At 44.2% G+C, this 24,144-nt stretch overlaps 2 protein-coding genes across 2 annotated transcripts in view; one reads left to right on the top strand and one right to left on the bottom strand.

The window, feature by feature from the left end:
- Positions 1 to 24,144, top strand: part of LOC144697870 (uncharacterized) — a 139,273-nt gene that overhangs the window by 31,350 nt on the left and 83,779 nt on the right. Inside the window, exons 3-4 of the mRNA XM_078569840.1 lie at positions 10,120 to 10,205; positions 11,036 to 11,982. Coding sequence (XP_078425966.1) covers positions 10,120 to 10,205; positions 11,036 to 11,982 — 1,033 coding nt within the window. The remainder of the gene's footprint in view (positions 1 to 10,119; positions 10,206 to 11,035; positions 11,983 to 24,144) is intronic.
- Positions 1 to 24,144, bottom strand: part of LOC144697286 (uncharacterized) — a 229,749-nt gene that overhangs the window by 172,291 nt on the left and 33,314 nt on the right. The gene's annotated exons all lie outside the window — the stretch shown is intronic.

Here is a 24,144-nt window from a genome sequence, read left to right as displayed (position 1 = left end):
TTACCCTCACTCTTCTAAACTCCAGTGGAAACAAGCCCAGCTTGCCTAACCTTTCCTCATAAGACAACCCACTGATTCCAGGTATCAATCTAGTAAACCTCCTCTGAACCACCTCCAATGCATTTACACGCTTCCTTAAATAAGGAGACCAAAACTGCACACAAGGTTCGAGATGTTGTCTCACCAATGCCCTGTATAACAGAAGCATTCTGCTTCTCTTTAGCTCTGAAGAGTCAGACAGACTCGAAACGTTAACCCTGTTTCTCTCTCCACAGATGCTGTCAGACCTGCTGAGTTTTTCCAGCATTTTCTGTTTTTATTTCAGATTTGCAGCATCCGCAGTATTTTGCTTTTATCATAACATCCTTACTTTTACGTTTAATTGCTCTCATAATAAAGGATAGCATTCCATTAGCTTTCTTAATTAGTTGCTGTATCTGCATACTAACTTTTTGTGACGAATACATTAGAACACCTAGATCCCTCTGCCCCTTGGAATCCTGCAGCTATTCTCCATTTAAGTAATACTCTGCTTTTTTATTCTTCCTGTCAAAGTGAACAAGTTCACACTTTCCAACATTTTACTCCATTTGCCAGATTTTTTGCCCACTCATTTAACTCATCTATATCTGTCTGCAACCTGCTTATGTCCTCTTCACAACATACTTTCCGACCCATCTTTGTGTCATCTGCAAATTTAGCTGGCTGCCTTCACTCCCCTCTTCTAAGTCATTGATATAAATTAGAAAAAGTTGAGGCCCCAGCACAGGCCCCTGCGGGACTCCACTTGTCACATCCTGTTAATCAGAAAAAGAGCCCATTTCTGATGTTTATCTGTTTTCTGCTAGCCAACAGTGACAATACTCCAGCAAAAGTACTGAAGACTTGTGCTCCAGAGCTTGCTGCACCCCTAGCCAAGTTGTTCCAGTGCAGCAACAACACTGGCATCTACCCAGCTATGTGGAAAATTGCCCGGGTATGTCCTGTACACAAAAAGCAGGACAAATCCAACCCGGCCAATTACCACCCCATCAGTCTACCCTCTATCATCAGCAAAGTAATGAAAGGGGTCTTTAACAGTGCTCTCAAGCGGCACTTGATTAGCAATAATCTGCTCACTGACGGCAAGATTGGGTTCCATCAGAACCACTTGTCTCCTGACCTCGTTACAGTTTTGGTTCAAACACGGACAAAACAGCTGAACTCTCGAGGTGAGGTGAGAGTGACTGCCCTTCAGACCAAGGTGTAGGGGACATTCTCTACCGCGACGAATGTAACACCCCCCCCCCCCCCCCACCCCCCACCCCCCAAATTGAAAGTACAAAGTAGGATATCCTGATTTGTTTCCCTCTTGCGGAATGGAGACTGGGGCCGGAGAGGCCAATAATAAAGTTAAAGAACAAATTATACTGAAAGCCAGCTGCATGGGCTCTCCATTATCCACCGGAAAGAAGGAGAACAGCAGCAAAAATGGCAGAATCCAACCCCTGCAGTCACGTAAACTCACTGGTGTCTCAACTGGTGGGAAGAACAAGTAAATCACTGCCCACACACAGAGAACATTTAAACAGCCTCTCTCTGGTATGAATGTGCTGCATCCATCAAATCCTTTAGAACCATAAAAACAGTTATAGTGCGGAAAGAGGCCATTCAGCCCATTGTGTCTGTGCCGGCCAAAAAAGAGAAAAAGAAACCAGCCACTCATTTTAATTCCACTTTCCAGCACCTGGTCCGTGTCCTTGCATGTTCCAGCACTTCAGATGCAGATCCAGATAACTTTTAAATGAGTTGCGCATTTCAGCGTCGACTCTCAACTTTGGTAGTGAATTCCAGATGCACACTGCCCTCTGAGTGAAAAAGGTTTTTCCTCATATCCCCATTAATCCTTCTACCAATCACCTTAAATCTATGCTGCCTGATAATTGACCCCTCAGCTGGGGAAAACAAAATTTTCCTGTCTACTCTATCTTGGCTCCTCAAAATTTTGTACACCTCAATTGGGTCACCTCTAATTAGCCTCCTCTGTTCTAAGGAAAACAAGCTCAGCCTATCCAATATCTCCTCATAGCTGCAATTTTCAAGCCCTGGCAACATTCTTGTAAATCTCCTCTAGACTCTCTCCAGAGCAATTATGTGAATTTTCAAAGTTGTTGGGAAAACTGAGTAAACCCTCTTGCACTCATGAAATACCTGAGCAGTGTATCCATTGTGACTGTGTTGCTGTGTCACTAAATGGGATGACCGAGTGAAACGTTTTCCACTCTCAGCCACTAAAAGTCCTCTCCCTGGTGCCACAGCATCCATGGTTTTTCAGCTTAGACTGGTAATGGAATCGCTCCTTAAAGTAGACAACATCTTGAATTTATACAGCACCTTTAATGTAATAAAAACGTCCTGAGATGCTTCACATGAGAGTTAACAATCCCCATGTTAACACAGTCTGTGCTTGTGTCTCTCATTTGGTATAATTTTGCTATAATTTAACAAGAAATTGGGAATGCACATATTTTACCAACATAATTGTGCATCACTCCTCTGGATGTGAAATAGCAGATTCTCTGGCTCAGCTTGATCTGTGCCTTGGTAGATCTGTTAGTAATATACTTGATATTGGCTATATCACACATTTATTTTAGTCGAAGGTCTTGATGCTGATTGTCTCCCAGGCAGAATTATTCCAAAAACTTTAATAATCAGTATTTCTTATTTCTGAGCTTTGTTTCTACTGCTTCTGCATCCAATTGACCCCCTTGTTATTTCTCACTTCTATTTTAGCTCATTTTTCTTCACTATCCTTTTTCATTATCCATTTCCCATCTACATCCTACCCGCCCAGACCGATTTTCTTCCCAGAGTTAATAAGGATATTAGATATGTCATGAAGTAGTCTACTCTCCATCATGTGTAAAGTAATGGAAGGGGTCATCAACAGTGCTATCAAGTGGCACTTGCTTAGCTATAACCTGCTCACTGACGCCAAGTTTGTGTTCCACCAGAGCCACTCGGCTCCGGACCTCATTACAGCCTTGGTTCAAACATGGACAAAACAGCTGAACTCCCGAGGTGAGGTGAGAGTGACTGCCCTTGACATCAAGGCAGCATTTGACCGAGTGTGGCATCAAGGATGCCCAGCAAAACTGGAGTCAATGGGAATCATGGGGATAACTCTCCGCTGGATGGAGTCATACCTAGCACAAAGGAAGATGATTGTGGCTGTTGGAGGTCAGTCATCTCAGCTCCGGGACATCACTGCAGGAGTTCCTGATGGTAGTGTCCTAGGCCCAACCACCTTCAGCTGCTTCATCAATGACCTTCCTTCCATCATAAGGTCAGAAGTGGGGATGTTCTCTGATTATTGCACAATGTTCAGCACCAAGAGAGAATCTGACCATCGCCCCTTGATGTTGTATTACCATCACTGAATCCCCCACTATCAACGTCCTGGGGGTTACCATTAACCATAAACTGAACTGGAATAGCCATATAAATTTTGTAGCGACAAGAGCAGGAATCATGCGACGAGTAACTCACCTCCTGACTCTCCAAAGCCTGCCCATCATCTACAAGGCACAAGTCAGGAGTGTGATAGAATACTCTTCACTTGCCTGGATGTGCAGTTCCCACAACACACAAGAAGCTTGACACCACCCAGGACAAAGCAGCTCGCTTGATTGGCATCACATCCACAAATATTCACTCTCTCCACCACCGACGCACAGTGGCAGCAGTATGTACCATCTACAGTCTGTGTTAGAATTCATGGGGTCCCTGAGGAGCATATACGACTATTACAGGACACGTCCAAGGAGTGTCAAGGCAAGAGTAAGAAGCAGTATGGGGGGAGAGAGAGTTTCAACGTCAAAGTTGAATTGCATCAAGGATGGACACTGAACCCCTTCCTCTTCCTGATGGCCACGGATGTTCTAACTGAGCTAGTATAACAGGAAATGCCATGGTCAATTATATTTGCAGATAACGGTGAGCAATGTGGTGAGGATGATGCAAACATGACTGAGTACGTAGGAAAGTAAGTTGTGAAGAGGACATAAGGAGGTTACAAAGGGATTTAGTTAGATTAAGTGAATGGGCAACGATCTGGCAAATGGAGTATAATGTGGGAAAATGTGAAATAGTCCCTTTTGGCAGGAAGAGTAAAAAAGCATATTATCTAAATGATGAGAGATTGCAGAGCTCTGAGATGCAGAGAGATCTATGTGTCCCAGTGCATGAATCGCAAAAGGTTAATAAGCAGGTGCAGTAAGCAATGAAGAAAGCTAATAGAATGTTATTGTTTATTGCGTGGGGAATTGAATACAAAAGTAGGGAGGTTATTGTCCAATTATACAGGGCACTGGTGATACCACATCTTGAGTACTGTGTGTAGTATTGGTCTCCTTTTTAAGGAAAGATGTAACTGGAAGCAGTACAGAGGAGGTTTACTGGACTAACACATGGAATGGGCAAGTCATCTTATAAGGAAAGATTGGACAGAGTGAGCTTGTATCCGCTGGAGTTTAAAAGAGTAAGAGGTGACTTGATTGAAACATACAAGATCCTGAGGGGTGTTGCCAGGATGGATGTGGAAGGATGTTTTCTCCTGTGGGAGAATCAAAACTAGGGGTCACTGTTTAAAAATAAGGGGTCGCTCATTTAAGTCAGAGATGAGGAGAATTTTTTTCTCTTAGACGGTAGTGAATCTTTGGAACTCTCTTCCTCTAAGTGCAGTGGAAGCAGAGTATTTGAACATGTTTAAGGCAGAGTTAGATAGATTCTTGATTAACAAGGGGGTGACAGGTTATCTTGGGGGGGCGGGGAGTTGTAGGTGGGAATATATAGGTGAGGTTACATTCAGATCAGCCATAATCTTATTGAATGGTGGAGCAGGCTCAGTGGGCTAAGCGGCCCACTCCTGCCCCTAATTCACATGTTTGTATCGATATCTGGGGAACTGGAGAAATGCACCAGAAGACACAGGTATGACGATTAGTTTTGTTTTTATTCTTTCATGGGCTGTGGGAGTCGCTGACAAGACCAGCATTTGTTGCCCATCTCTAATTGCCTTTGAACTGACTGACTTGCTCGGTCATTGCAGAGGGCAGCTAAGAGTCAACCACATTGCTGTGGGACTGGAGTCACATGTAGGCCAAACTGGGTAAGGACAGCAGATTTCCTTTCCTAAAGGACATGCGTGAACCGAGGACCCAATCTATGGTCTGTCAGAAGAGCTCTGAAGAAGGGTCATTCGGATTTGAAACATTAACTCTGTTTCTCTCTCCACAGATGCTGCTAGACTTGCTGAGTTTTTCCAGCATTTTCAGTTTTTGTTTCAGATTTCCAGCATCCGCAGTATTTTGCTTTTCTCTATGGACTGTCAGTTCGAGTCTAGGGAAGAGAATCAGAATGAAGGTGTAAGATTAGGGGCAAAGGCTTGGAGAATGTGAATAGCTTCAAGTACCTGGGGTCAGTGATGGCAGGAGATGGAAGTATGGAAATTAGGAAAAGGATTAGCTCTGGTTGGAGTAATTGGAAGAAGTGCAGTGCAGTGTGATTTGATAGAAAATTGTGACTGAAATTGAAAAAGAAGAATCTACAGGGCAGTTGTGAGACCGGCCTTGTTATACAGAGCAGAAACTTGGTCAATCTCAAGAAGGTAAGAACAATGCCTCGATACTAATGAGATAGAGATACTGAGATGGATGTGTGGAGTGACAAGAAATGATTAGATCAGGAACCAGTATATCAGGGGGTCAGTGAAGATTGTGGAAACATCAAAGGAAGTAGCTGAGAAGAGATTGAAATGGTCTGGTCATCCATTGTGGAGAGAGAGAGAGGAAATGTGGTGAGGCGAGTGATGGACATGGGACTGTCAGGAAGAAGACGAAGGTCTAAGACCAGATGGAAAGATGCAGTGGCCAGAGACAGAAATGCAGTGGGATTTGATCCGAATGTTATTCATTGCGATACCCTGACCCAATCTCTACATCACAGCGAAAAATGACTATTCGCTTATTTGATTTTCGATGGCGGGGTCTATACCCAGCATTCCGAGCGATAATGATTGTCCCCTAGCCACGCCTCAGGAGAGCAGTGCGCAGGCGCAGCGTCGGGTGCATGCGCAACACGAGGGATGGCGATGGGGAGCGATGCTTCTTTGTCTCATCTGCAGCCGGTAAGAAAACGGAAACACAGAGGCAGCGGTGGAGCCGGCGGGTGGACAGGGAGGGTTTTTAAACGCTTGGTGAAGCCCTCAGATCTGGAATACGGACCTGCAGCTCCCGTGTTTGCAGCTTTTAGTCTATTTCCCGAGAACAAGCCCAGGTTAACGGCCGACATCTTGATTCAAGGGGGCAGAGTGAATGCGCGGCCATCTTGGTGATGTAACAAAGTGGGCGGGGTTTCAGGATTTGCGTTCCCAACCGGGTCCTGGTGCTGATGTCGTTTTAAAGGGGCATGTATATATTCAGTGTGAGAGGCTGCAGTCCCGTATTGTTACTGGAATGAGTTACACAACTTTTGGTTTCACTTCAGCCCCAGGATCCATAATGTGGCTCAGTTCATAGCACCCTCGTCTTTGAATCAGAGGGTTGTGGGTTCATGTCCCACTCCTGGAAAACCAAGAACTGTGATTGTACTCAAAGAGTTGCAATCTGTGACATTTGATAACTCGAAAGAGTGTAAATAATTATTGGTTTATAAAATCCCCCCCCCCCCAGGATCCTAATCTTTGACTGCCCAGTGTGGAGGGGTGCGGGTGGGTAAGTCAGAGGATCTTCTCATTGTTACAGACAGAATTTAGGTGGTCACTTCCAGTCCATAATCAGGATGTTTGTCTGTCATTTCCTTACCTTCTGAGTGATTTTTCTTAATTTAAAATAAATTCCAGCAGCAGGCTTTCTGGTGATTTTTAAAAGTAAAACAGGTTATTTATTGTCACACTCTTGCCCTGGATGTTTAAATGCAACATCTCAATCACTCTTCTCACTCACAGTATCTCACACACAGAAGTTAGATACAGATGAAGTTAAAGCCGTAATCATAAAAATGAAATTGATAACTCAGTCTTTATATCAATATGGGCCTGTTGTCTTCTTGGCTGAGCTGATCCTTTAGTTGGAGTGAAGGTCTTTTAGAAGCAAATAAAGTGCCGTTTGTCCCTCTCAGTGTGACCCTGAAGGACTGTGTCCAGGCTGAAGTTCTGTTCCTGCCGTATGATCCTCCCCCATATTGTCCTTTCTGAGTTCCAACCAGATGAGGCTAAACACTCAGATGGGAAAGACAAAAATGTACAACAATCTGCAATATTAAAGAGTGGCCCACTTATATGGTTCATTAATATCAGCAGAAACAAAGCCAACTGTCAGAATAAAATAATTCAATCCTGATCATTATTAACAGCAGCAAAGCATGCAGAATCCAATCCCTACAGTCACTTGTGAACTCGCTGGTGTGTCAGCCAGGAGCCTGACTGAGTGAATCCCTCTCCACACATGGAGCAGGTGAACGGCCTCTCCACAGTGTGAACGCGCTGGTGTGTGAAGAGATCCTTTTTAGTTTTAAAGGTCTTCTCGCAGTCAGTATATTTAAAAGGTCTTTTATCAGTGTTAACAAGCTGAAGTGTCAGAAGGTGGGATGACCAAATGAATCCCTTTCCACATACAGTGCAGTTGAATGGCCTTTCCCCAGTGCGAATTCAGTGGTGTATCAGCAGGTCATATGAATTACTGAATCCCTTCCCTTAACATAGAGCAGGCAAACGCCTTCTCCCCAATGTGAACTCGCTGGTGTGTCAGTAGTTTGGATGGCCAATTAAATCTCTTCCCACAGACAAAGCAGGTGAACAGACTTTCCCCAGAGTAAATACGTAAATGTTTCAAAAGTCTGGATAGTCGATTAAATCCCTCCCGATATAGGGAACAGACAAATGGACTCTCCCTTGTGTGAATGCGTTGGTGCATCAGCAGGGATGATGAATTAGAGAATCCCTTCCCACAACGGGCCGGTGTACGGCCTCACCCTACTTTGACTGTGTTGAATTTCCAGCCTTGATGGGGAAATCCTACTTTTCAAATATCCTCTAAAAGGTGTTTACAAAAGTCAGTACAGGATAGAAATTCAGAACAGACAATTCTAGTTTAATTCCTTTCTACAATTTGTTCATGGGATGTGGGCATCACTGGCAAGGACAATATTTGTTGCCCATCTCTAATTGCCCTTGGAAGGTGATCGTGATCCAGTTCTGGAACTGCTGCAATCTATGTGGTGTAAGTGCAGTGACAGTGAAGGAATGAACTCTGACAAGAGAAAAGTTATGATGAAGCAGCTGAAGATGGTTGGACCTAGGACACCACCCTGAGGAACTCCTGCAGAAGTGTTCTGGGACTGAGATGATTGGCCTTCAACAACCATAATCATCTTTCTTTGTGCTATATATATTTCCAAGCTGAGTTTTCCACACTGATTCCAACTGAGTTAAATTTTACTGTGGTTCTTGATGCCTCACTCGGTCAAATGCTGCTATAATGTTAGAGGCAGTCACCCTCACCTCACCTCTGGAATTCAGCTCTTTTGTCCATGTTTGTACCAAGGGCTGTAATGAGATCTGGAGCACTGTGGCCCTGGTGGAACTGAAATTGAGAATCAGTGAGTAGGTTTTTTATGAGTAAGAAACCAGAACTAGAGTAACAATGAGTTCAGAAAATCAGAAAATGATACGATTCAGGCAGAGGTCATTCAGCTCATCATGCCCATTCTGGCTCCACTTTTCTGCCTTTTGTCTGCTGATGTGCAATGTTTTCCAATTCAAGAATTTATCACTTTATGAAAGTTACTATTGAATTTATTTCCGCCATCATTTCGGGCAGTGGAACCCAGATCATGTCTGGAATAATGTCTCATATCCACTCATACTCTTTTCAATGTTAACTTAAACCTGAGCTGACTATTCACCAATCCTTCTGACACTGGAACTAGTTGTTGCTTATTAAGAGAGTTGGAGTCTCCAGGAGGTCACAGAGATAGGGAGGGGTGAGGTCATGGAGAGAATTAAACAAACGGACAAGAATTTTAAAGGCTGAAAACACCATGCATCTCCCCAATATGGAATGTGGATCACTAATTATGGAAAGGATGCTTATTTAATGACTAAACATGTAGAAAGGTGAGAAATTATCCTTCTAAATATCACATATGGATGCATAATGAGGGACAAATGAATCCCCGTATCTTTAATTAACAGCAATATGGAAAGGTGAATCACCTTTAAAGGAATTACCTTTAAGCACCTGATCCAACTGGTGATAAAGAGTCTGACACCAGAAAAACAAAATACCAACAACAGTTAAGCTGTTTTTTAATGAAAGAAATCTGGAATAAATTTTGAAGAGATAATTTGTTTATCGGTATTCACACAGACCCATTTAACTCGTCAACTCAGGTTCCAGCTGTCAAGCCCTGTAATTTTACGCAGAAGCTGCTTCTCCATTGATCCTCCAGCCTCTGAATTCCATTTCTTGTTGGTTCCCAGGATAATCGTTCACCACTCACCGATATTCCACTTTCAGGGGAAGCTCAGGGGCTGGGAGGAAGAAATAAACTGTGGCCATGAATTAGCGGGAACACAATTAGATAAACATGAAGGAAAACACCTTTTATAATTATCAAATTAATTATTTGTATTAACATATTAATTTGGAGAGACTGATGGGGAGTGGGAGTAAATAATGTTCACTGTTTTCTCCGATGCTATTTTTCAATGATTCTGACACATTAATATTCTTCTGTTGTTTCAATTAATGGCTGATGGTCCTACCCACAATACACCACATGCGTGGATATGGCCCATCTCCACCAGAAGGGCCGCAGCGCGCAAGCGCGGGAAGCCCCCCACCCACAGTCCGCCTGACTGCGCTAAGCATGCGCGATGCGGCTCCAGGCTGAACGGGGTCGTGCGCAGCCTCAGTGAAGCGAGTGCGGCTCCCAGAGGCTGAATGAAAGCGGCTGGAGGGAGGGGTTTATTACAGACTGACGGAAGGTCAGAGACCTGAAACATTAACTCTCTCTCTCTGTATAGATGTTGCCGGAACTGCTGGGTATTTCCAACAATTTCTCCATTTATTGCAGCGAACGCTGGGGATTGTCACTCGGCAGCCGGGAAGAGGCGGCGGCGGGGAACCGGCGGGAGGGCGGAGAGGGTTCATGAACACCAGGTGAAGGCCGCAAGCCCCGAATTAGAACCTGTAGGTGCCGCGTTTGCAGCCTCAGGGCTTTTCCCAGAAGTCAACGGCCGCCATCTTATTTCAGCGGGGTGCAGAGCGCATGCGTGGTCATATTAGTGACGTAACGGAGTGGGCGGGCCTTCAGGGTCCCAGTGATCAGGAGAGAAAATGATTGATTCATTCATTTTAGTCTCACTCTGCACACAGGAGCTGAAGAACTAAACTCGGGCAGGAGTAGAAAGGGTGAAAACTGGGAGTGGAGGGTGGAAGAGGTGTGAAGTGTTTGGATCTCCACACGTTGGGGAGCATGTGTGGGACGGGGATATACACCATTGGGACAAATAGAAAGGAAGAAATGTTCCATCGAAATTAGAATAGTCTGTTCTGAATTTCTATGCTGAACCTACAGTGATAACTTCTGCAAATACATTTTACAGGGTAATCAGAAGGGGAGAATTTACAGATGGGAAACTTAAACCAAACATAACATCAACATCTGACAGAGTCACTCAATTAATCAGGGTCTGAAAATCATCATCCTTTGAATGTGGAAGGAGAAATGCTTGTTCTCTCTGTGGGAGAACGCTTCAAACATCAGTGTGACTGGAAAAGCACCAAGACACACACATATTGGAGTGAGATTGTTGTAGTGCACTGACTGGAAATAGCTTTCACCAGTTACACAGCCTGATAAGACATCACACCATTCACAGCTGGGAGAAACTGTACACATGTTCTGCCTGTGGATGAGGCTCCAACTGATCATCGAAACTGGAGGGACATAAGAACACCCGCACCATGGAGAAACCTTGGAAATGCAGGGGCTGTGGGAAGGGATTCAGATCACCATCCCAGCTGGAAACTCATCAACGCATTCACTCTGGGGAGAAGCCATTCACCTGCTCTGTGTGTGGGAAGGGATTCAACCAGTCATCTAATCTGCTGAGACACCAGCGAGTTCACACTGAAGAGAGACCCTTCACCTGTTCCGTGTGTGGGAAGGGATTCACTCAGTCATTCAACCTGCTGACACACCAGCGAATTCACACTGAGGAGAGACCATTCACCTGCTCAGTTTGTGGGAAGGGATTCACTCAGTCATTCAACCTGCTGACACATCAGCGAATTCACACTGGGGAGAGGCCATTCACCTGCTCCGAGTGTGGGAAGGGATTCACTCGCTCGTCCCACCTGCTGACACACCAGCAAATTCACACTGAGGAGAGACCATTCATCTGCCCTGTATGTGGGAAGGGATTTACTCAGACAACCTGCCTCATATCACACCAGCGAATTCACACCGAGGAGAGGCCATTCAACTGCACTTCCTGTGGAAAGAGTTTCAGGCATTCTTCCACCCTCATTGCACACCGGAGAGTTCACACAGGAGAGAGGCCATTCACCTGCTCTGTGTGTGGGAAGGGATTCACTCAGTCAGCCAGCCTCAAATTACACCAGAGAATCCACTCTGAGGAGAGACCATTCAGCTGCAATTCCTGTGGAAAGAGGCTCAAGTCTCCATCTAATCTCAGGGCACACCAGCGAGTTCACACTGAGGAGAGACCGTTTACCTGCTCTGACTGTGGGAAGGGATTCAACCAGTCATCCAACCTGCTGAGACACCAGCGAGGTCACAGTGAGGAGAAGCCATTCAGCTGTATTTCCAGCGGAAAGAGGTGCAGGAAGTCATCCATTTTCAGTGCACACCAACAAGTTCACACTGGAAGAGACCAATCACCTACTCAGTGTGTGGGAAGGGATTCACTCAGTAATGATATCTGCTGAGACAGCAGCAAATTTATAAGTGACTGCAAGGGTTGGATTCTGCTGTTATTGCTGCTGTTAATCACATCCAGGACTGATAGTCTGACAATATTTGGTTTATTTCTGCTATTGTTAACGATCCCTATAACTGGTTGGAGTTTAACATTCTGGAGAAGACAGGGAGATGATGTAAAAATAAACACTAGATCAGCCAACTTCAGGCAATCAAAACTGTCGCTGATAACAGAAGTCTCCATGCTATGTATGATGGGATTAAGAGGGCGCTTGGTCCAAACATCACGAATGTTGCCCCCTTGAAGTTTGCAGATGGTGAAGTACTCTCATGAGACGGACATCTCCCACTCTCTGTTTCATGCTCTCCTGCAGCTTCCTGTCATGGTTGAGTTTGATGAGGAACCTTCATCACTTCAGCTCAAAGTCCATTGATTGCTCAGCAAGCAGAAAGGCACCCGGCAAGAATGGAATTCCAGCTGTGCTGCTCAAGCACTGAAAGTCCCGTGTACTCGTGCCCTTCTCTGTTGGCAGGTTGTTCCACAGGAGATGCGTGATGCAAAAATCATCAAAATAATCAAAAACAAAAGTGACAGAGTAGATTGTAACAACGACAGGGACATCTCACTTCCCAGAGTTACTACGAAGGCCTTCATTAGGTCATGCTTAAAAGACTTCACATACTCGCAAACTGAGTGTCCAGAGCCACAATGCGGTTTTTGTGCTGGCAGATCTACAGGGGACATGACCTTCTCCATACGCCAGCTGCAAGAGAAGTGTATGATTGGTATTTAATCTAAAATGCTGCCAGCTTCTGTGCTGAGAAAAGTGAAACATTTTAACTACTGATTGAAAGTAAACCTTTTTACTATGAATTACAATGTATTTGTACAATTGTAAACGGCACTGGAAGGTTTGATTCCCTGAAGAAAAGCTTCAGTCTTGAGCTTATGGTCCTATCTCAGAAGCTGTGGGAAGCTCCATCCTCTTTATCTCTTTTGGGTCCGTTATGAAAGTCAGACTTACTTTGGAGTTGGGAGCTGGGGCCAGGAACTGCAAGTCCCAACAGACCTCGGAGTGTCCACACATGTGCAGGCTGGGAGTGGGCTGTACATTCACAGTTTGGCATTTTGAGTTCTTTGGGCCAAGGACTGGCCCAGTGCACCTGTGCATAAAGGAAAAAGGTGCGAAAACCCATGTCATGTGACTGGGAATGGAGCACCATTGATGACAAGTGCCCTGGCAGGAGAGAGGGAGAAGTCCCAGTTAAGATAAAAAGAGAAGAGCAGAGAAAGAGGCCCCAAGTAGGAAAAGGGCTGAAGTTAGGAGATATTAATGAAGAGTGCTCAGGAGAAGCCCTGAATATCCAAGAAGACAGTAGAAGTTTGGTGATTCTTTGCTGCTGGCCTTCGGGGCAAAGCTACCATTTTGGAGCAGTAGTGTTCTCTCGTCACAGCCAAAGAGCTGAAGTGCTTGTGACTTGGTACTTGAGTGAGGACTCTGGAATCCAAGGGAACAGAATCTCGGGAGACGAGATTGAAACTGTGAGAGGTTGCCATTGATGCTGTCCAAGTTGGAGTGACTTGTGGAGAGAATTCCATGATGAGATCTTTGAAGGCAAAGACAGCAGCCCCTTGTGAGAAAGACAGAATTTCAATGAGATTGGTTGACTTGGAGTGATTACTGACGTCTGGATGGATATTGAGAAATTGGTGGACTCTGTTTTGGTCATATTTGCCATTTATTGTGTAGGGTGGAGTGTTCGACCACAGTTTGCCTGTTAATTCACACGTACCTCATATTAACTCTGAATGTTGGAGTACAAAATAGGTTGTTCATGAAAGTTTATATTTGTTTGTTCAAAACCCATGGAATCTTATGGATTTATTCTCTGACAATTGTCTTCAATCTCAAACCTTGTCCATTTTAAACAAAACATTATTTCACCCTAACTGGATCTTGCCAACAACTTCGGTGTCTGGTGTGTAGGACCATAACAGATCTAAGAATGTTGAATCTTCTCCTTTTCTGTGAAAGCTAACTTTTTTAGTTTTATTTTTCTTTAGTTTCATTACAGTCATTTGAATAGGTGCCTGAAGAAAGAGCAGAATAAAAACAGAAATAAAGCTGAATAAAAAAGCAAATGATTTGGGAAAGCAAAGTTCAAAATGTGTTTGATTCATCTTTGATCTGAAAATGAAGTTACGTAAAGTTGACACAGTTGTGTGCATTTGTGACTGTTTTCTCCACCCATTTGCAAACAATTAGAGAAGTTACCCCTTTCCACTGACAGCATCGTGACAATTTGAACTAAAGACTTTGCCTTTTAAAGATTTGGCTAATTCCCATTTGTATCTTTCAAGACAAAGTGCTTGAGAACGGGAGATATGGGAGTTATCACCAACCTGATTGCAAATGCTTCTGTGTCTGATGTAAAAACATCATATTATGTGAATGTCAAATTGGACGGTAACATTCCTCCACTACTCATGAATGAGATAGAATGGTAATTAATGGGATGGCTGCACTTAGAATAAAAGAGAAAAATCACAACACCAAATGGGAATTGGAATGACTCGCTCTAGGTAAAGTTCAATAGAAAAGATCAACCTGGTATTGTCACGACTCACTGGGGATAGTTCACTGTAATAGCAAGGCCCACTGGTCCCTGAGCTGAGACAAATGTGAGAAGTTTGATTAGACCACCAAATTGTCCCAATTTTACCTAACTGTAATTTAATTTAGATTAACAGAATACGAGCACCAAGTTTGTAAAGTTAACAAGAAAATAACTGTTTATTAAACAAATTATCTGTAACCAGTGGCAATCAGAAGAAAAATTAACTGCTAACTTTTAACTCTACAACTTAAACTCGACCCCTTCTTAACCCCTATACACAAGCGCACACACACACACATACAACACATACAAAACATGGGCTTTAAGGGTGAGGTAAAAACACTCCCCCAATTTGATCCCGAAACAAAAATAATTCTTTTTGCAGGCATCGAGGTGTGGCCCAAGTCAAATTAAAACTATCCTTGTGATAAAAAGCCTCATCATGTAGGACGAGTGAGTCCTTACTTGCTGTGCGGGATGAGGGGAATTCTTCCCTGTAGTGTACAGCCTCTTTGACCTCAGTCACATCAGGGTGCTGACAATTTTTAAAATCAGTTTTAACTGGAGTTTGTCATACTGGTCCCAATGATTGTGAATTTTCAGCATCGGGGATAGAGAGAAGTGACTGTGGGATTGAACTCAGCAAAATCAGCAGCACCTTCAGGAAAGGGGAGAGGGAAAACAGTGGGAAAATCCTTAAAATTTATGTGTATTTCCAGGGGAGAGCAGCAGATTAAATCAATTCGAAAAATTGAGCATGGCAGAGCATCAATTCAGTAAGATTTGTGTGTGCTTTCTTTTAACCTATCGCAATTTGGTCGTATTTTTTTCTAGTTCCTATTTGAGGAAGCAATGGTGCTGCCCCTACCCAACATTCCCTGCGGTCGCTAACGTGCCCCATTCCCTCTATAGGGGCCCATTGCACAGCTGCAGTACTGGACAGTATCTGGAACATGCGCAGTATCAGTTTGATGAGAACCCTGCCAGTGCTGGAGATGCTTCTTGCAACGGGTGAGAGTCAGCGGGATGGAGGAAGGAAGGGAGTCGGGAATTGGATGGGGCAATGGGGAGGGAGAGGAGGCTTCATAAATAGCTGATGTCGGCTCCAAATCCCGAATAAGACGCTGCAAGTCTCGTGTATGCAGCACCGGGGCTTATAACCGGGACAAAAACAGAATTACCTGGAAAACTCAGCAGGTCTGGCAATATCGGTGGAGAAGAACAAAGTTGACGCTTCGAGTCCTCATGACCCTTCAACAGAACTAAGTAAAAATATGAAATATAAGCTGGTTAAAGGTGTGGGGTGGGGGGAGAGAAGTGGGGTGGTGGTGGTTGTAGGGACAAGCAAGCAGTGATAGGAGCAGTTAATCAAAAGATGTCACAGACAAAAGCACAAAGAGGTGTTGAAGGTGGTGATATTATGTAAAATAATGTGCTAATTAAGAATGGATGGCAGGACACGCAAGGTACAGCTCTAGTGGGGGTGGGGTAAAATAAGACTAAAAGAGCATAAAAGGTATCGATTTAAAAATAATGGAAATTGGTGGGAAAAGAAAAATCTCTATAAATTATTGGAAAAAACAAAAGGGAGGGGGAAGAAACGGAAAGGGGGCGGGGATGGAGGAGGGAGTTCAAGATCTAAAGTTGTTGAACTCAATATTCAGTCCGGAAGTCTGTAAAGTGCCTAGTTGGAAGATGAGGTGCTGTTCCTCCAGTTTGCATTGAGCTTCACTGGAACAATGGAGCAAGCCAAGGACAGGCATGTGGGCAAGAGAGCAGGGTGGAGTCTTAAAATTGCAAGTGACAGGGAGGTTTGGGTCTTTCTTGGGGACAGACCGCAGGTGTTCTGCAAAGCGGTCGCCCAGTTTACATTTGGTCTCTCCAGTGTAGAGGAGACCACATTGGGAGCAACGAATGCAGTAGACTAAGTGAGGGGAAATGCAAGTGAAATGCTGCTTCACTTGAAAGGAGTGTTTGGGCCCTTGGACGGTGAGGAGAGAGGAAGTGAAGGGGCAGGTGTTGCATCTTTTGCGTGGGCATGGGAAGGTGCCATAGGTGGGGGTTGAGGAGTAGCGGGTGATGGAGGAGTGGACCAGGGTGTCCCGGAGGGAACGATCCCTACGGAGTGCCGCCAGAGGGGGTGAAGGGAAGATGTGTTTGGTGGTGGCATCATGCTGGAGTTGGTGGAAATGGTGGAGGATGATCCTTTGAATGCGGAGGCTGGTGGGGTGATAAGTGAGGACAAGGGGGACCCTATCATGTTTCTGGGAGGGCAGAGAAGGCGTGAGGGCGGATGCGCGGGAGATGGTCCGGACACGGTTGAGGGCCCTGTCAACGAATGTGGGTGGAAAACTTCGGTTAAGGAAGAAGGAGGACATGTCAGAGGAACTGTTTTTGGAGGTAGCATCATCAGAACAGATGCAACGGAGGTGAAGGAACTGAGAGAATGGGATGGAGTCCTTACAGGAAGCGGGGTGTGAGGAGCTGTAGTTGAGGTAGCTGTGGGAGTTGGTAGGCTTGTAATGGAAATTGATGGACAGTCTATCACCAGAAATTGAGACAGAGAGGTCAAGGAAGGGAAGGGAAGTGTCAGAGATCAAACATGTGAAAATGGTGGAGGGGTGGTCCCGACGAGAGCATGAAGCAGCACCGAAGTAATCATCGATGTACCAGAGAAAGAGTTGTGGGAGGGGGCCGGAGTAGGACTGGAACAAGGAATGTTCCACATACCCCATAAAGAGACAGGCATAGCTGGGGCCCATGCGGGTACCCATAGCCACACCTTTTATTTGGAGGAAGTGAGAGGAGTTAAAGGAGAAATTGTTCAGTGTGAGAACAAGTTCAGCCAGACAGAGGAGAGTAGTGGTGGATGGGGATTGTTCGGGCCTCTGTTCAAGGAAGAAGCTAAGGGCCCTCAGACCATCCTGGTTGGGGATGGAGGTGTAGAGGGATTGGACATCCATGGTGAAGAGGAAGCGGTTGGGGCCAGAGAACTGGAAATTGTTGATGTGATGTAAGGTGTCAGAGGAATCACGGATGTAGGTGGGAAGGGACTGGACAAGGGGAGAGAGAAGGGAGTCAAGATAGCGAGAAAGGAGTTCCATGGGGCAGGAACAGGCTGACACGGTTGGTCTGCCGGGACAGTTCTGTTTGTGGATTTTGGGTACGAGGTAGAAGCGGGCCTTCCGAGGTTGGGCGACTATCAGGTTGGAAGCTGTGGGAGGAAGATCTCCAGAGGAGATGAGGTCAGTGACAGTCCTGGAAACAATGGCTTGATGTTCAGTGTGGGGTCAACTGGTCTGCGAGTTGATGCTCAGCCTCCGCGAGGTCGAGGTCAGTGCGCCAGACAACAACAGCACCACCCTTGTCAGCGGGTTTGATGACAATGTTGGGGTTGGACCTGAGAGAACGAAGTGCAGTAAGTTCAGAGAGAGAGACAGATTAGAATGGGTGAAAGGAGCAGAGAAATTGAGACGACTAATTTCACGCCGATTATATGATATGATTTGCATATTATTTGCATTCCCTGCTGACTAGCATTCTTCTGTCTTTCAGTCATGTTCGCAATTCGAGTTTGCTGTATATTTCAGAGAGTCTCAATTCAAATGAAGGCATCAATAACAGATAAAATATTAATATTAAATATAGAATAATGGAACAAATACTGAGTAAAGTTTGTTCAATTTCATCTTCCAGGGATAAGACGGATGCTCCTAATGATTGAGCAGAAAGCATTGCTCCCGGAGACATTTGCTGGATGCACACCTCTACATTGAGAAATTCCAAACAAGCTGAGGCACCAGGGTGAAACCAACAGTTGCCTCCCTGCAACAAGCGACATGGCCTCTCAGTCCAACCATTAGAAACCTCCAAACATTCTGGTGGCTCAGCACTGCCCTATTTGCCGCACACATATTTATCCTCTGTAAGATCCTGGTCCAGGAACAAAAATTATTTCAAACCAAATGAAGTTACTGAACTAGTGAAGCACGTGCTCTTGGCAGGGCCCTATTAAACTCCGGAACAAACATTTCCTTCTGTAATATCGCACCCTCGATTGAAGGGCTGTGGAGCAAAAGTAATAAGGTTGTAAAAATAGTAAGATTGAAAAAATGACACTTTCGTAAATTCGATATGAGGATCAATTGCATAATTATATCATGTTCATATGGTAAAGTATATTAGGAACCCAAGTCCAAATCGTCAAGTGAACATTGTGATTAAGGCAAACTAGGCATGGATTCTGCAGAAACTACTTATTCAAAAGAGTATTGAGCAATTTAATGAAAGGGAGGAAAAAACAGGTTTATTAAAAGAGAGAAGCAAATTGTGATTAATTAGTTTGCTCATTTAAAAAGGGGACAGAGGTCGCATGGTGGAAGGGCCTCTTATGCGATTGTTTGAATACACGGTGCTTGGCCACTTTATGATTACATTGTTATGTCAGTCTTGCTGCAGCATTCCTGCTAATTACAGCTGAATTCCATTTCTCTGCAACAAACACCCAGGGTGCTACTGCGTTGCAGCGCAGTTTAACATTCCAGACAGGCTCAATGGAAACATAACAGTTTCTGTAGTATAGTGGATATCACGTTCGCCCAACACACGAAAGGGCCCCGGTTCAGTCAATAGTGAGGGTGATTTGTAAGCTTACTTGAATCTCCTATGTTGCAGGCATGTTACATTTGCTCTCACCGAGGTCATAAAATGAATGCAGGAAAATCAGACGTGCTGCGATTTCATGACACACTTGAGTGTAAATGTTCGTATTTCACTGCTCTCACATATTAGCAGTTCATCCAATCAACAACAGAAATGAATGCGTCTTTCAATACAGATTAACACAGTTACTCACCATGTCAAAGATATCTCATAGTAATGTGTGTTCAAAACGACAGACAAAGAGGGATCAGATATAAATCTCAAATCTGTTTCCTGTAAAATTCTTTGATTTTGTTGAAATACTGACTGTTGTGCTAAATCTCAAATCAGACACATATCAAGTGCATTACCTGGTCTCTGGCATTCTTTTGTTTGCCAGTCACGTTTGCAATTCGATGTTGTTGTATATTCCAGAGAGCTTCAAATCAACCGAGGGCATTAATATCAAAAAAAATATATTAATACTGAATCTTGAATAACGTAAAAATGCTGCTGAGTAAAGTTTGTTGAATTTCGTCTTCTGAGGAGAAGGGCGTTACTAATGATTGAGCAGAAAGCATTGCTGCCTGAGACATTTGCTTGACCGAGCCTTCTGCATTATGACACTCAAAACAAACTGAGGCACCGGGTGGAAACCAACAGTTGTCTTCGTGTAACAAGAGTCATGACCTCTCAGTCTAACCATTGGAATCCTCCAAGCATTCTGGTAGATCAACACTGCCTTTTTTCCTAAACAAATGTGTATTCTGTAAAGATTTCATTCCCAGGACAAAATTATTTCAAACCAAACGAACGGAATGAACTATTTCAACATGTGACCTTGGCAGGGCTCTGTCTAACTGTATCAATGATTTTCCTCGATTAACGGATTGTGGAGCAAATACAATCAAATTGTGTGAATAACTCAGAAATAATGAGGTGTTTGATCAGAAAAGTGAGCACTTTCATCAATTCAACATGAAATCAAGAGATAAGTAAATAAAGTTCATATGCATAGTATGTAAGGAACACAAGTCTAAATCTTCATGGCATTGGGTGAGGGGAACAGTGTAATTAAGGCAAGCTGGGCATGGAATCTGCAGAAACTCCTTCTCCTGAAGGGAATTGTGCAATTAATTGATATTCAGAAAAATAACAGGTTCGCTAAAAGAGAGAAGGAAACTGAGATTAATTCGTTTTCACTTTTGAAAAGCTGACAGAGACAGGATGATGGAAGGGCCATGGTATGGATACATGGTGTAGTGCCATCTTATGATGACATTGTTATATGAGTCTGTGTGCAGCATTCCAAATTAAAGCAGCGGAATTCCAATTCTCCCAGAGAGCTGCTGAGTGACAGCACAATTTAAGCAGTCACACTTCAAACTGACAGAAGCGGTTTGAAAAACCTCTCAATGTTTCATTGATTAAAACTCTAATATAAATGTCCCAGATCGTGAACATCTGTTTTGTTATTTTATCCTATTTTACAGATCAAGTGATCGGTTAAATTTTGGGCACCGTAGATTTTCATGAACTCTTTGCTGAAATCTCGGTATTCTGAATTTAAAATGTGTCCTGACTCTAAAAATGAAATACCTTCAGTTTGTTTCCGAATTTGTAACTGAGACAATCATGGACGGTATTTTTGGTTTCCTGATTGAAATTTTCGAGATGACTATGGCTGTATTCTAATTGTAGCTTGTAATTCCCCTGTAGTTTGAATTCCCCGTGTAAATAAATAACTTTTCTCATTCCTCATTCGCAATTATTCCCTTCCCTTTATGTTGAGCTCCTGTTTTCTCTTTCTGGTATCTGTTACTATTGTACAGCTCAGTTGGCAGCTCAGAGGGAATGTATTCTGTTCTGAATGTGACGATCATATTCACTTCAGTTAACTTTAAAATAAACTGTTCTGTAAAATGTTCTCTGAAATTGTTAATAAATCATTAATGTGAAACGAACTATGGTTCTGACGAAATCCTTTCTCCAAGGCCCATCGACACCACTCCACTTTCCCTATTACACGGTTTCCCCCTCTCCCATCCCCCCCTATCCCACCCTACACCCCTCCTCCTCTCCCTCCGCCCATCCCCCACCCCACCCCACCACCACCGCCCAAATTTCCAGGCAGGTATTTTTCACCAGTCCTGTCTGGGATGTGGGGATGTGTTTGAATCGAAGACCCGTCAGTGAAAGAGTCACTCCGCCACCCAGCGACTCATTGGTGTTAATACATCTTTCCTTCAGAGCGAGGGGAGCTTCAATCATATCCTGGACTGTCAGCTAATTGTAAACAACAGGACTCTGCTTCATCAGAGGCCGATGCAGGGCAGTACGTGGAGAAAGAAAGCTTCCTTTACACTGTCCCATCAAGCACTCCCAGCGTCTGTGCAGCAGGGGTTAGATAGAGAATAAAAGTTTTTTTCTCTTTATCCTTTAATGAAATGTGGGTGTCACTGGCAAGGCTGCCCCGAACAGCCCGGCTTCCGAGGCCATTTCAGAGGGCAGTGAAGTCACATTGCTGTGGACCTGGAATCACATGTCGGCCAGGCTGGGTAAAAGTGGCAGATTTCCTTCACTAAAAGACAGTAGTGAAGCAGTTGGGTTTTTGCGACAATCGGTGATAGTTGCCAAGGTCACCATTACTGAGTCCAGTTTCCAATTCCAGATTTTATTAATTGAATTCACATGCCAGCAGCTGCCATGTTAGGATTTGAACCCAAGCCCCCAGAGCATTCGCCTGGACTCTCTGTACCTTGTCCAATTAAACACTTACAAGGCAGAGACATCACAGTCCACCTTCTCAAGACAATTAGGGATAGGAAATAAATGCTGGCCCAGACAGCCACTCCCATATCACATAAATGAATAACTAGGAATACATATATACCACACACAGAACATTTGGTACAAACCCAGGGATGATTCCGAGAAGCTGGGGCCGATCTGACACAGACACATTTTCAAGCAGTAATCCTGCAAGTTATTACCACAGTTTGGGGTTTAATAGGAACACCAGGGAGCACAATCGTGGAAATTCCCAGGCCCGGCGGTTTGCCTGATGCAACAACCAACTGAACTCACAGAACATCACCCCAGGGATCCTCTCTCCCTGCTCCACTCCCTCTATGACCATCCTCCTGAACTCACTGACCATCACCCCGGGATCCTCTCTCCCTGCTCCATTCCCTCTGATATCATCCTCCTGAACTCACTGACCATCGCCCCAGGGATCTTCTCTCCCTGCTCCGTTCCCTTTGATATCATCCTCCTGAACTCACTGAACATCACCCCAGGAATTTCGCTGCATCTCCTCAGAGACCCCTTCATACACCCACCCCCCACCCCCCAACCCCGGTCACAGGAATATCAACAGAGATTTCTGGTGGTCAGACCCCAATATCTTCCAACATTTTCCTTCTGATGCAGAGCCGTTTTTCCTTTAAAATCCTAGAGTTCAGGCGCTTGTTGATGAACATTGTAAGATTAAGGGAGGAAAAAATTGCTGGCCCACCTGAAGGGTTCGGAATGATATTTAAGAAAGGGTAGTGTTAGTATTTAATCTGTTTCTCTGTCCCAGTCTCTCTCCCACTCTCTACCACTCGATTGTTCAGGACATCTCTCCCCTCTATGCTGCATTTATATTTAACCTCCACCGCTCCGCTTCCCAGTTTCTCGATCCTTTCCCCAGTCTTGGACAGTCTCAGTGGACGCACGGCACCTTTAAGATGCCAAGGGGTCACAGTCCTGAGTCAGGATCACAGGCGGCTCAAACTTCACCGCTCAGCAGAGACTGGAGATAGCCCATGATCTCCCGCACCCGAATCAATGCGGGTAAAAACCAATCACGGTCCAATGGTGTGCGGAAAGCATTGTGGCGTCATCCACTGCCAGGCCAATTGGCGTCAGCCATGTTTGTGTGACGTCGCACCTAGCTGATATCTTCGGTTAATTGAAAAGAAAAATGACGTCAGTTCTTTTCAGAACAATCAGCCAACCTGATCGCTCATTGGACCAATGATTCCGAGAGTCCACTATTTAATCTTCTGTTCCATAACAGCGACAGTTTATGACGCTGTTTATAAATGTAGCAACATGTGCGATGCACTGTCATGACAGAGTTTCCTTTCATCCGCAGCTGAGCTGTCCTAGCAGATGATGTAGGCCAGGCGGACCAAATCCACAAAGGAAACGTGGCAACGCTATCACAACGGTTTTACAATTTGTATTCATTACGAGAAGATTTGTGCACTGAATTCAGAAGTAATGAGTCCACTAACAGCTTTATAGATTTTAAAATTAAGTTAAAACATTTATTGACAAAAGGAATGATTTCAAGCACGTGCATAAGATTACAGTTACTTAATACTATAACAAATCCCAAAATCCCTAATTAACCTCACTCCAAACTATACAACCTCTTTAGGACAGCAGTCCAAAATAGCTTTAAAATTTAAATAGCAAGCAAGCAAATTTACCACAGCACCTACTCGACAGTGGAATTCCAAAGGCTATCCTCCACCTTTGGTTACTGGACACAGCAGGCGTCTGCTAAAGTGGCTGGAGGCTTCCCCAAGGTTATTTTGCACGTTCCTATTAGATCTTACATGGCCCCCCAACATAGCCTTCCATTCCTCTTCATATATGTTTCTCTCTCTTTAATCTGTAAATTCCATTGTTCTTTGTGCCTTTGGAAATTTACTTTTCCCATGATACAAAAATTTTTCATGTTGCTAACATGATCAGTACCTTTGGGAAAATAAACACACTACTTGGCCTTTCTTACCTTCCTTCACTTATCCAAAAATGCGAATTTCCTTTACACTATACGTGCTAAGACCTCATCCATGTTTACTCAATGGCATTTAAAATGCCTTTTGCCCCTAATTT

This window comes from Cetorhinus maximus, chromosome 23, assembly GCF_964194155.1.
Source record: "Cetorhinus maximus chromosome 23, sCetMax3.hap1.1, whole genome shotgun sequence".
NCBI lineage: Eukaryota > Metazoa > Chordata > Chondrichthyes > Lamniformes > Cetorhinidae > Cetorhinus > Cetorhinus maximus.
Note: the sequence above shows the minus strand (reverse complement) of the source record. Positions and strands in the feature narration are given on the sequence as shown.